Raw genomic sequence first — 13,127 nt, 5'->3', positions numbered from 1 at the left:
TCACCATTGTGGAGTTTTGTTCATTAGGTTGTATTCTGAGTGTATCCAGAGAAAGAAATATCTGCCTCTACATAGGATCGAATTTGCAGCCTCCTGAGCTCCAATTCTAGGCCACTGCACCACTCCTTTGTGTCTCTCTTTTACATACGTACAGCAAAACTGTTTGACTGCAACCGAAGTTTTTCCTCTTGGTCATCCATTTTGTTTACCGTAGACACGAGGGGCTGTTTTCTATGTCTGCTGTTGCTCTGCTCTATGAAGGATTTGATTCCAGTCTTGAAACATTAACTTCTTAACTGTTAATGTTGTTGTTGCAGGCTATTGAGTTTGTTTTTGTACTTAAGAGAAAGTAGCAAATCATCTGAAGTGAGGCAATGGATACTTAAGTAGTAGCCCTTGAAATGACTACTTTTTAACTATAACAAGCGATGTTTCAAAGTCAGCTGAAGGGACTTAGATCAAGTAGAATAAAATCTAATTTCAGTAGTACATCTATCCTATTTTTACATTGCAAATCTTAGTCCCGAATTACTCTTTTCTTTCAGTTTTTACAAGATCCAGATGAAGATTCCAGTATAAATACAACCAACAGGAAATCAAATGAAAGTCAGGTAATTTTAGCACTTTAACACAACTAGACGTATTGTGACGAAGTTTTCATGGATGGGAAGTTACTTCATAGGCATGAAATGTTACTCTTTTGGTGCATAAATCTGCAAAATAACATTGTTCTTCAATTTTTGTATCTGCCTTTTTTCTGATATCTGATTGTTTGGGTTGGCATGATGTTTAGGTTATCCTAATGTTTTTAATTTGCATTTTCTCCTGCTGGTAGTAAGCTACCTAAAATCTGCCGCAAATTAGGTAGCATGTGCTACTGTGGAAAATTAATTAATAAAATGCTCTTACAGCAAAAAAAAAAATGCTCTTGGTTATGGATTGACTTTGATCAGAATAAACAGGTCTAATTGTCAGTCAGCCCTTAGAATGTTAACTCTTCAGCTTTCTCGAATGAAAATAACACTTGCTGGCATTCGACGTCTATTAAATATGGATTTAATTCTGTTTGAAAAGACATTGCGAGATTTATTTCATCTGTTCCTTTCCTTTAGCCCATTTTGCTACTCATAAAACAGGCATCTTTGTTTCAGTGGTTATAATCAACTTGTGTCTTAATATTACATATTGCTGTGTATCTCAATATTGCAATACTAAGTCACAAGTTGATTGTCTCTCTATTCCTTAAAAAAGGCAATACGTAAGTACGCATGTACGCATGTATACATAAGTACAATATATGTATAAGGAACATGTATTTTAAAAATATTTGGGCCACCAAGTTCTTTGGCGATTATAGCCAATGAATACTGCAATGTGTGATGCATAGCTTCTTTCAAGTATGTGCCCTTTTAATGATGCTATCATGTATCCATCAGAACAGTAATTGTGTTTGCAAAATACTTAGATAATATGTGGCAATTATAGACACGGCTTTCATAACTTTTTAGACCTTCCGTTTTCCTTCGGTGTACAATGTACAAAACCAGGGCTTGCATCGAACATACGAGCCTTGCAACTCTTAAAAGATTACATGGCATCTTTTGCAAATGCAAGATTTATTAATTTAGGATGCCTTCTTTGATGGCTTAAATTTTATCAAAAGGCCAATGAAGTGATCTGGAGTTTTAGGTCAGTTTCATTGAGTATCTATGAAGCAGAAAGTTTGAACAACTTCTCAAAACTATATAGGAATAGTGTGGGATCACTTTTTGTAGTGCCTGTAGCCTCCTGTAGCAGAAATGGTCTTTACCTTGTAAACTGCATCTTCGTTTAAGACTAGAATGAGAGCTAGGGGCAGGAGAATGAATTGACCTGCCTCTTTAATTAAAAAGTAAAGATTTTTTTTGTTTCAGAGCAGTACACAGTGGTGGGTGTTGGTGAGGAAACTTCACCAGCCCAAAGGAAACATTCCTGTTCAAATGACTGGCTATCAAATTGAAATACCTTACAATGAAACAAACATGAACTGTTTTTTTTAAATGAAAAAAATATTGGACATCCCTACAAGTTAAATTATCAGGGACTTCTGTGATTCACTGTGGGTCACAAAGGCATCTGGCTTATTTGTTTGGTCTTAAATCCCTTGCAAGAATTAATGTATGCTCCTTTTTGGCATGCTAGTAGCGCATCATGCATTCAGAGCACGTATTTTCAAAATGTAAAGATTAGCATAGATGCTGGATTACAGTCAGCACCTGCAATTCCTTCGGTACACAGCGGTATAATCTTGAGATGGCTAAGTTCATATATTTTGTGTCTGGCTTGTACATGCACTGAATGAAAACAATGTTTTAGGGAAAAAAGAGAGAAGGAGAGATTGCATTCTTACTCTTTCAAAGTTTATTTACCATTAAAATATATCAGAAGTACGTAGCAGTTTGGAACTTTCATATGTTTTCTTCCAATCTAAATCCCTCTGTATCTTATTTATCTCCATCACAGTGGAGTTTTGCCATCAGATGGAAAATAAACAGCTGAGATTCTAAAGCAAAAGGCCCATTTTCCTTCACGCAGAATGTCTTTTTGTCCAGTGAAGCGATTTCCAGTGTGGCAAGTTTTCTTAACTATATTAGCTGCTGTTCTGATGACTGTTTACTGTTCTCTTGAAGTCACCAAAGTTTTTTGAGATGGGAACATAAGCAGAAATAACGCCCCCCTTGTAAACAATCACATTGGAGAAACAGTTATAGGGTAAAGAAACCCCAATCTTTAACTTGTAAACTTGTCGGGACTTGCAATTGTTGGGAAATTAATCTGTAGTTCAGTAAACCTTTTTGGAACTTTGAACTTTGACTCTGTGCTGTTGTTTTTCTTTCAATAGTCAAATTATGTTGCATGTCCTTATTCACACTTGCTGATCCCTACACCAGAGAAAGATGAAGAACTTGAGAATGCAAACTTTGCAACTTCTAAGCATCAAAGGCTGGTTTTGGCTAGGGAGACACCTTTGCCTGTTTTGGGGTATGTTTCTCACCATTTCGGTATCTGCTGTTTGTTTTTTTTCTTGTGAGTTATTAAACTGCTTAATTCAGGTGAGGAGAAACTGAGCATTTTTACTTTTCATTTTGGGGTGGCATTACGAGAGTGATCAGGAAGTAAATTATCATGAGGCTTGGGGGATTGTAAGCTTTTAAATTACCTTAAATCCTACGAATTTGGTGGCTTGTAAATGACTGTGTCATTTTGAGAATCCATGGTAGTTTTTGCTTCCATTCAGCAGTTGGCTGCAGAGTCTCTTAATTTCTATGAGATGCTGAAGGGGAGATTCAGAAATGGTGGAAAGTTTAATCCAGCTCTGTTTTAATGTTTTTTCTTTTTGGTAGTTGGGTGAATAGAGATGAACTATGGCAAAACATGCTCAATAAGGAACAGAAGTACGCAAGAGATAAACGTTATATGGAAAAGCATCCGCTCCTGGAACCTAAAATGCGAGTAATTCTCCTAGATTGGCTAATGGAGGTGAGATGTGGTTTTGTTCCTGCAAATATACAAGACTGATTTAATTGTCCATTTTGGGGTTATTCTCGAGGTTTGTCATTCTCGCCGTATGGTTTTATCTGCGGGGCTTGCTACCTTGTTTTGTTCCCCTTAGTTTTTGAAAGGTGCATCTAATTAAACCCATCAGCTTTTGAGGTTGTTCATTGATCCACAAGCATTTCTTATATGAAACTAATAACACTATAAATCAGGCATGTTCATCTTGACAACTTTTAAGACCTGCGGACTTCAGCACCAAGAATTCTCCAGCAACCATGGAAATTCTGGGAGTTGAAGTCCACAAGTCTTAAAGTGGCCAAGGTTGGACACCCCTGTTATAAATGATCATCTCAACAGTAATATACTCAAGGCTGCTTTTTGCTGGTGGCTAGCCATTTCCAACTCTGGGTAACTGAGTGGCCAGTAGCCACCTTACCTTCAAACCTTGGAGCTGCCATGAAGCTCTCAGAGGCCTCAAAAGATTAATTGACCCCAATTGACCTTCCATCATTTATTGACTCTCAGCTCCTTGGATAGTCCCATTAAACCTGGGGTCCAATAGCGGCCATTTTGAGGAACCCTGACCTCATGGTTGGTTGCGAAAGGAAATAAAAAGTTGGAGTAAGATTCTTGATGGTCTCACTGCCTTTGCAAAAAAAATCCCCACCAAAATTTATACTTTCTCCAAGATTAAAACTATGTTCCACTCTACTCTGGACTCTTGCCAGCTGCCTTATGGGATGGGGAACGCCTTAGTGTAACACGCTGATATAGTCCATGTGGTTATTTCTGTGAACACAAAAAATTGTTGAAATACAGGTAGCCTAGAATTCGTGACTGCCTCGTTTAGCAACCATTCACAATTTGTGTGTTCAATCCTTACGTGGATGACTGTTATAACATCCTGTGGTCACTATTTGCACCCCATTGGTTTGCAACAAGCAGAATTAACAGGGAAACACAGAAGTAAAAATCACAATTTGCAGTCACGTGATTTTTCTCTAAATGACTATGATTCTTTGTGGTGAAGTTGCTGGTTCCAATTGTCGCTAAGGAAGGACTACCTATATTTATTTATTGAACTCTGAAAAAGATCAACCAGCAACTTTACTGCAAAGAATAAATAGCAGTTGAGGTGCAAGAATGTATTTGTGTTACAGAGAAGGCAAATGTAGCTCTAATTCACTGTCTTAACATGCATTCCTATGGATTTCTAAACAATTCCAGAGTCATGTTACCGTAAAGGAGCATTGTTCATTTGTGTGTTGCAGGTTTGTGAGGTCCACAGACTTCACAGAGAGACATTTTATTTAGCTCAGGATTTCTTCGATCGGTTTATGGCAACACAACAGAACGTTGTAAAGACTCTCCTTCAGCTGATCGGGGTATCGTCTTTATTTATTGCTGCTAAACTGGAGGTAAAAATCTCACTCCTCAATATTTGAGCCATGCTGCAGAGCAGTGTTTTTCAAATTGGCAAAGTTAAAGTTGGGTGTACTTCCACTCCCAGAGTTTCCCAGGGAGAAGAAAAAAGTAGAAAATACAACCAGTTGAAGAAACTGCAGGGAAAAAAGCAGTGCTGTTTTGGTTTGATGGCTTCTTTAACAAAAATGGATGCATCTTGGCTGCTTTAAGACATTTTTGTACTTGACAAGGGCCAGGTTATATAAAGCTGCTATTCTGTGTTATTTGTTATGGTTGGCTTTAATTGGTGAAGGCTCAGAAAAACTCCTTTTAATGTTAAAATAGTTTCATTATCCAAAATGTAAATCCATGAGAGTTAACCGTCTGGCTTTACCAGTTTGCCATCTTTTCAGAAAACAATAGGCCAATATATTGATTCTCTTCTTCATTGCAGGAGATCTACCCACCAAAGCTTCATCAATTTGCCTATGTCACTGATGGTGCTTGCACAGAAGAAGACATTATTAGCATGGAACTCATTATTATGAAGGTTGGTAGGACTGTACATGCGCTGTTGAAAGAATTGAAGAAAAGCAACTGTGCCGATAGAATATTTAGTAGCTCAGGTTGAACTGTTGGGGCCTCGTTGCTCTCTGAGCTTGGTTGCTTTTTTTGCAGACGTTTCATTACCCAGCTAGGTAATATCATCAGTGCTAGGGTTTGCTCTTATTTTCATATACTAGTGGCTTACTCTGTCAGGGTTGGTGCAACAGTGCAAAGATGCTTCTAAAAGTTTTATCCCGCAACACGGAAAGAATGAGAAAGCTCACGTCAAAGAGTTGCTTTCAAGATTGCCTCTCCAAATTCCACCTTTATATAAATACACATTTCACTTTAAACGTTATCATCAGCTTTTGCCCTGATTTCATGAGTCAGACTTCAGTGCTTTTAAGCATCTGAGCTCAAAAAATGAACCTGCATGCTTTCCAGTTGACTGGGGTGTGTCCAGTGTTAGCAACTTTGAGACTTGAAGTCCCAGAATTCCCCAGCCAGCAGGTTGAAGTTGAAATCCACAGGTCTTAAAGTTGCCAAGGTTGGACAGCCCTGCGGTAGATGTTCCATCAAGACGTGGAGTCAGGTATACCCAACCGCTTTCTGTTGCGTATGGAAATGTACAGATGGGTGAATGGGCTCTTTAGATGCCAAATAGATAGTTATGTTGCATCTCCATGAAAGAGCTTTAGAGTTTGCCTGGAATAGGACTCTTTATAGCTTTAAATAGGTTGTCTATCTTAATCCCACTGCAGTTTTCCTTTGGAAAGGTATAGAGCAGGGATGTCAAACTCAAAGCCAGTGGGCCAAATCCAGCCTGCAGGAGGCTTAGATCTGGCCCACGGGGCTTGCCTGGAAACAGCGAAGGACTGGCCCGTGGTGCCTCTACCAGTGAAATTAGAGCTTGGGCGGATTCAGGATTCCAGCAGTCTCCCTAATTAAATCATGATTCTTGAGCCAAACTTCAAAAAACTTCAAAGGATTTATTAAAGGCGACATACTGGTACTGCCCTCTATGAAGCCAAGTCTGCATATGTAATTTACAGTCACCTTTGACCCTGTTTCCCATCTTCCCCCCCGGGTGTCTCATAAACCAGATTCTCCCATTGAGTATGTTCACGGGCTGGGTGTCATCATTCACGTTCTCCAATTAAATATATTCGCGAGCAGAAACTCTGGTATTTTAGTTACAATCTTTTTGTGATTACCCAGGGCGTGGCACAAAAGCAACAAAGTCACAGAAGTAGGTAACATCCCTTTAATACCTCCAACTTGGCCCCCAATGTCCAGTTATCATCGGCTGGAGAAAAGAAAACTCCCAAGAACAATTTTTAAAGGGAAGAAATTCAGTCTGAACCCAAAAGTACATATAGATTATAAATAAAAACCAACACAAACCACTTGCTGCAGCAATTATCAAGACAGGGCAGGATAAGGAATGGCAGGCTTCAAAAGATAACAAAACACAGTTGGGAGGATGCCAGAACTCAGATAAGACTTGACAAACCAGGACAATTCACTCTTTGCTTTCAGCAAGGTGCTGTGTGCAAACGTCCTTTTTAAATCCTGTTTTCCCAGCTGCAGCTAATGAAGGGAATCAGGGCCCTTTTCTCCCCCGGTAACCCACATTGCTCCCTTCTCCATTCCTCCCTGTGTGCTGCAGGATGAAGAGGGGGTGGGCCTGGGTCTTCCTCTAAATGCCCAGCCAGACTGTGCCCTTCCCCAGTTTCCTCCACACTCCTGTCAGCTGTTCCACCTCTCCCTCAGAATCAGATTCCAACAGGGCATGACGCTTTTAAAGATAAGAGTTGGAATGTACTTCCGCTTTGCTGCACTTCTCTTCCACATTTCCTTCCTCTCCCCCCCCGATTTTTTAAATGGCCACTACTAAAACAGGCATAGGAATGTTTTATGAGTTGATAGGAGGGCCCCGTGCAGCCCTCCCGAGTTCCGTTTTCACCGGCAGAGAGTTGCAGGAGGCAGTTGCAGCCGAAAACGGAGCTCGGGAGCCCGTTTTCGCTGGCAGAGTGCTCAGGCCACCACAGGTGCCCCCAACGTGAGTGGCATCAAGCTGGCCCCATCCACCCTGGCCTCCCTAAGGTCAAACACAACCCTGATGCAGCCCTCAGTGAAATCGACTTTGACATCCCTGATACAGAGCATGTGCACCTTCACAGATAATCAGAGTTGGAAGGAACCTTATAGGTCATCTAGTCCAACCCCCCGCCCAAGTGGGAGACCCTACACCATTTCTGACAGATGGGAGTCCAGTCTCTTCTTGAAGTGATGGCGCTCCCACAACCTCCGAAAGCAAAAGCTGTTCCATTGGTTGATTGTTCTCACTGTCACAAAGTTTCTCCTTATTTCCAGGTTGAATCTCTCCTTGTTCAGTTACCATCCGTTATTCCTTGTCTGGCCTTCAGGTGCTTTAGAAAATAGATTGACCCCTTGCTCCTCTCTGTGGCAGCCCCTCAAATATTGGAAGACTGCTATCCTGTCTCCCTTGGTCCTTCTCTTCCCTAGACTAGCCATGCCCAGTTCTTGCAACCATTCATTGTATATTTTAGTCTCCAGTCCCCTCATCATCCTGGTTGCTGTTCTCTGCACTCTTTCAAGAGTTTCAACAATATTTTTTATAATGTGGTGACCAAAACTGGATGCAGTATTCCAGGTGTGGTCTTACCAAGGCCTTATAGAGTGGTACCAGTACCTCACTTGATCTCGATTGTATCCCTCTGTTAATGCAACTTAGGGTTGCATTGGCTTTTTTGTCTGCTGCTGCACACCACTGGCTCATATTTAGCTGGTTGTCCACTAAGACTCCAAGATCCCTCTTACACTTACTGAACAGCTACTCACAGTTATCTTGTCCCAGCATATCTTCTTCTTCTTCTTCCAGGCATTGGATTGGAACCTGAGTCCCCTGACGATCGTGTCCTGGCTAAATATATACATGCAGGTCGCCTATTTAAATGAGATTTGTGAGATGCTGCTGCCCCAGTATTCTCAAGAGATATTCGTGCAAGTAGCGGAGGTAATGAGGTAGAACCTTGCCGCGAAAGGTTCCTTCTCCCAGCCTGACATGGGGTCTTCTTGATCATTGACGTTCTTCTTTTTTCTCAGCTTTTGGACCTGTGTGTCCTTGATGTGGGCTGCTTGGAGCACACGAACGGGGTCCTGGCTGCGTCGGCGTTGTATCACTTCTCCTCCTGCGAGTTGATGCAGCGGGTTTCGGGTAAGGCGTTGTGTAAGGTTACGTACATTCAGGACTGGGAAGTGAAAGCAGTATAGAACAATGGTTGCCAACCAGAGGGCCGGGCACCACTGGTGGTCTGCGAGAAAATTTTGGTGATCCACAGAGAAATGTCACCCCCCAAAGCAATTAATCTGGGCTGCGCAGGAACACAAGGCTGCACTGCCCACATGGCCCGCAGGAACACAAGGCACGCGTCGCTTGCATTGCAAACAACACGAGGTAGTGAGAGGAACGGGAAAGGGAAGAGGGGGTGGGACTTGCCCCACACACTCCACGTGCCTGGCCTGGCCACTGGGCTGCAGCTTTCTGTATCTTTCTTCTGCTTTTGGCTGCATGCAAGGAAAGCAGCAAAAGTCTTTCTTTCTCTCCCCTAAACTCCGCCAGCAATGAGTCTTTGAGACCCTGCAGGGCATCCTGCTCCAAGAGGCTGCACCATTCTGGCGGAGTTTGGGAGAGACTTCTGCTGCTTCTGCTGCTTTCCTTGCATGAAGCCAAAAGTCTCTTCCCCCACCCCCAGAGAACGGAGCTGGAGACGGTATCCTGCGATCCCAAATAAAGAATGATCGATCGGTAGGAAAACAGGGTGGGGAATTTTCCTGCAAACTTTTTTGGGGGGGATTTTCCCAGGGTCTCTGCTGCTTCTGCTTTTTCTGCGGAGACCCTGGGAAAATTACCCCCCAAAATGTCTGCAGGAAAATCCCCCGCCACATTTTCCTACCGATCGATCGTTCTTTATTTGGGATTGCAGGATACCGTCTCTCTCTCTCTCTCTCTCTCTCCCCCCACCCCTGAGAACGGAGCTGAAAAACAGGTTAGGAATGTGGCTGCCTTGGAGGGTGTGTGTGTGTGTGTGTGTGTGAGGGACCTGTGTGTATATGTATGTGTGTGTGTCGGGGGGAGGAGGGAGAGAACGAATACATCACTGCCAGCCCTCTGAGGTTAGATCGGATCTCTCTCTCTCTCTCTCTCCCACCAATGTCAGCAAGCGACCGTCAGTCAAAATTCATATTAAAGTTGCACATAGTCCGTGGGATTTAAAATTATGAGTTTGGGGGTCCCTGAGGTCTAAAAGGTTGGCGACCCCTGCTATAGAAGATACAGGAATTTTGTTTCGGGGTGGTTGTTTTTCCCAGGATACGAACTGAGCGACATTGAGAAATGCGTGAAATGGATGGTACCCTTTGCGATGGCTATCAAGGAAGTGGGGAGTTCGGTGTTGAAGCGCTTCAGAGGAATCCCTGCCGAAGATTTGCACAATATACAAACGCACATAAACACCTTCGATTTGCTGGTAAGTTAACATTGAACCCGAAAAAGTTGTTAATTACGGGTAGTCCTCCTCTTATTAACCGTTGGTTTAGCGATCTTTGGAAGTAGCAATGAGGCTTACAACTGATACTCGCGTTTAAAACCATCACGGCATCCCCTCCATTATCATCTTATTAACGACCCCGTAATCCCTTGCGGAGTGTAGTCTGGGCAACGGAATGGAGCTAGTAGAGTGTTTACTGGCCGGATGCCCTTCCTGTCACCAGTACGGAGTTTTGTTCAGCAGATATATTCTCATCGTGCCTCAGAGAGGGAAATATCTGCCTCTACCTAGGATCGAACTCACAGCCTCCTGATTGTGAGGCGAGAGCTCCACCTCTAGGCCACTGCACCCCTCCACAGCATCCCCATGGTCACATGATCAAAATTTGGGAGTTTGTCAACCGGGATGGATTTACGATGGTTGCTATTTCTGACCTCAGTTGGCTTCTGATAAGCAGAGTCAAAAAAAAAGAGTGGAAGCCGGATTCGCTTACTGGTTGCGTGATTCACTTAATGACTAGGAATTTTCTTAATGACCATAGCAAAAAGGTGTAAAATCGGGCTCAATTCACTTAATAAACTGCCTCGCCTAGCGACAAAAAATTCCAGTCCCAGTTGTGATCGTAAGTTGAGGACTACCTGCATATAAATTGTGGTTTCTATGTGCAACTTTATTTCTGATGGAGCAATGGTGTATTTCCAGTGTGCAGCACACTAAGCCATAATGTACTTTATGCGATTTTGCTAGTTTGTGGTACGAATACAGTCCTTTTTTGGGTTTTTTTATAAACCACAGTTTGCGGGTGTGTTGTACTAAACCAGCCAGTTGTAATTTGTGTAATAAATCATAACTTAAAATAAATTGGTGCATGGTGCAGTGTGTGAATCTAGAAGTGGTAATGTTTGTAACGGGCCCTTTTAAGACTGTTCAGAACAAATTTTCATTGTATTTTGGTCCTGAAGGCACATTTGTGATGCACCTGCGTGGTTTTTTTTACTGCATTTCCTTCCAGTTTTTGGCAAAAAAAAGGTCCAATGGCGAACACTTAAAAAAAAAAAAGAATGAGTTTGCTTAATGATTGCAACATTCGATAATGATAATAAAGGAAATTTAAAAAATGGGTTTGGTCACATGATGGCACTTTTTTATGGCTGTCTTGGCTTATGACAGTAAACAGGCAGGCTCTGTTAATGTTGTAAGTTGAGGACTAATGAGAAGAACCCCAATTTGTTCTGGCTAGGTTTTATATATTAACATAATATAATTATATTATGAGATAGATAGATAGATAGATAGATAGATAGATAGATAGATAGATAGATAGATAGATAGATAGATAGATAGATAGATAGATAGATAGATAGATAGATAGATAGATAGATAGATAGATAGACAGACAGACAGATGTATAAAATAAAAAACAAAGTAATACACAGCGGGGTAGGAAGGCATCAATTTTGGCTTTGCTTTGTTGTTACTTACATATTCATTTGTCTATGGAGCATCCAAGACATGCTTTTCCCTAAGGTGCTTTTTCAAGAGGCAGCTGGATTTTCTGGTTTTTCCTTGAAGACGTTTCGCTTCTCATCCAGGAAGCTTCTTCAGCTCTGACTGGATGTTGGGAACTGGAGGGATTTATACTTCTTGCAAACAGCTGGTCATTTGCATCCTTTTAGAGGGTTGTTGAGGCCACTTGGAGATTTGTTTGTGTCCTCAGGGTCCCCTGAGTGTGGTGCAAATGGGTGTGGAGCCTCCTTGGAACTGTTGAAAGGACCGTGTTATAGATTGGAGATTGAGGATGTCGTATCCTGGCTCTCTGCTGAGAGAGAGCTGTTCAGTGTTGACATAGATGGCTTCTTTGACCCCCTCTTTCAAAGCAGAAGTCCTCTCTGTCCAGAATGTGGACTCGCTAAAAGAATGCAAATGACTCGCTTGTCTGCAAAGGAGTCTAAATCCTTCCATTCCCCACTATCCAGTCAGAGCTGAAGAAGCTTCTTGGATGAGAAGCAAAATGTCTTCAAAGCAAAAAAAACCCCAAGAAATTCTAGTTGCCTCCTGAAAAAAAAGCACCTTTGGGACAATCATGACATGGATGGCTGATCTCTACAGGCTTTTAGCTATAAAATTTGGGGTGAGCACCCTTTGGATGGTGTGGGAGTAGGAATGGGTTTCCAGAGGGAAAAGAAAAAAGAAAAATTGCAGGAACCAGGAGGAGTAGTCAGGTGGCCCTGAGGACACAGATAAACCTCCAAGTGGCCTCGACGCTCCTCTAAAAGGAGGCAAATGACCGGCTGCCTGCAAGGAATATCAATCCTTCCATTGCCCACCATCCAGTCAGAGCTGAAGAAGCTTCTTGGATGAGAAGCAAAACGTCTTCAAAAGAGAAAACCAGAAAGTCCTCTTGGGGACTATCTTTTCCTTTGTCTACATAAAGCAGGGCTGCTTTGCAAATCTCGTAGCTGTGCAATCAATCCGTGCACTTGAATGAGCGAGTAATGGTTCCCTTTTGGTATTCTTCTCTTCCAGGACAAAGCGCGATCCAAACAAGCCACGCTAGCTGAGAAAAACAGGTGTTCTCCTTTGCCCACAGGTGTTCTCACCCCACCTCAGAGCAGCAAGAAACTCTCTCAGACCTCGAAATAGCTAAAGCTACGGAAGCTGCTCTCCTTCTCCTGATCTGCTGCTTTCTTTTAAAAAAGACACACAACTCCCTCGTCCTGTATTTTTATTTTCACAATTCTGCATTGTCGCCAGATGCTGCCAACGACTCCAGATTCATGCTAGAATGGGAGGGGGGGGGGGGGATGAGGAAAAACAAAATCCCTTTGTGTATTTTTAATGGAAGAAACTGACCAGATTTGAAAACTGGGTTTTCTTTTCTTTTTAATGGAATGTCCTGTCTTTCTATGAACTCTTCGAATATACCAGCCACCTCCAACAGGGATGTGCTTGGATTGCTGCTAAGGAAAGAGTGAAGAAAAAAGAAAAGAGAGAGAGGTTTTGCCCTAACCCAACAATGCGCTGGTTGCAGTTAGCCACGGCAAATAAACCTCTTCTCAGATTTGA

General features: G+C 42.2%; 1 protein-coding gene and 1 long non-coding RNA gene across 2 annotated transcripts in view; one reads left to right on the top strand and one right to left on the bottom strand.

Moving 5' to 3' along the window:
- The window catches only part of LOC148124842 (uncharacterized), a 75,985-nt gene that overhangs the window by 52,110 nt on the left and 10,748 nt on the right, over positions 1-13,127 (bottom strand). The gene's annotated exons all lie outside the window — the stretch shown is intronic.
- The window catches only part of CCNE1 (cyclin E1), a 17,308-nt gene extending 4,181 nt beyond the window's left edge, over positions 1-13,127 (top strand). The window contains exons 4-12 of the mRNA XM_026714011.2: positions 546-611; positions 2,882-3,021; positions 3,384-3,519; positions 4,809-4,955; positions 5,396-5,491; positions 8,393-8,527; positions 8,617-8,728; positions 9,883-10,040; positions 12,588-13,127. Of these exons, the coding sequence (XP_026569796.2) occupies positions 546-611; positions 2,882-3,021; positions 3,384-3,519; positions 4,809-4,955; positions 5,396-5,491; positions 8,393-8,527; positions 8,617-8,728; positions 9,883-10,040; positions 12,588-12,704 (1,107 nt within the window). The 3' untranslated portion in view covers positions 12,705-13,127. The remainder of the gene's footprint in view (positions 1-545; positions 612-2,881; positions 3,022-3,383; positions 3,520-4,808; positions 4,956-5,395; positions 5,492-8,392; positions 8,528-8,616; positions 8,729-9,882; positions 10,041-12,587) is intronic.

This window comes from Pseudonaja textilis, chromosome 11, assembly GCF_049901715.1.
Source record: "Pseudonaja textilis isolate UNSWEBS1 chromosome 11, rPseTex1.2, whole genome shotgun sequence".
In the NCBI taxonomy this organism is placed as follows: domain Eukaryota; kingdom Metazoa; phylum Chordata; class Lepidosauria; order Squamata; family Elapidae; genus Pseudonaja; species Pseudonaja textilis.
Note: the sequence above shows the minus strand (reverse complement) of the source record. Positions and strands in the feature narration are given on the sequence as shown.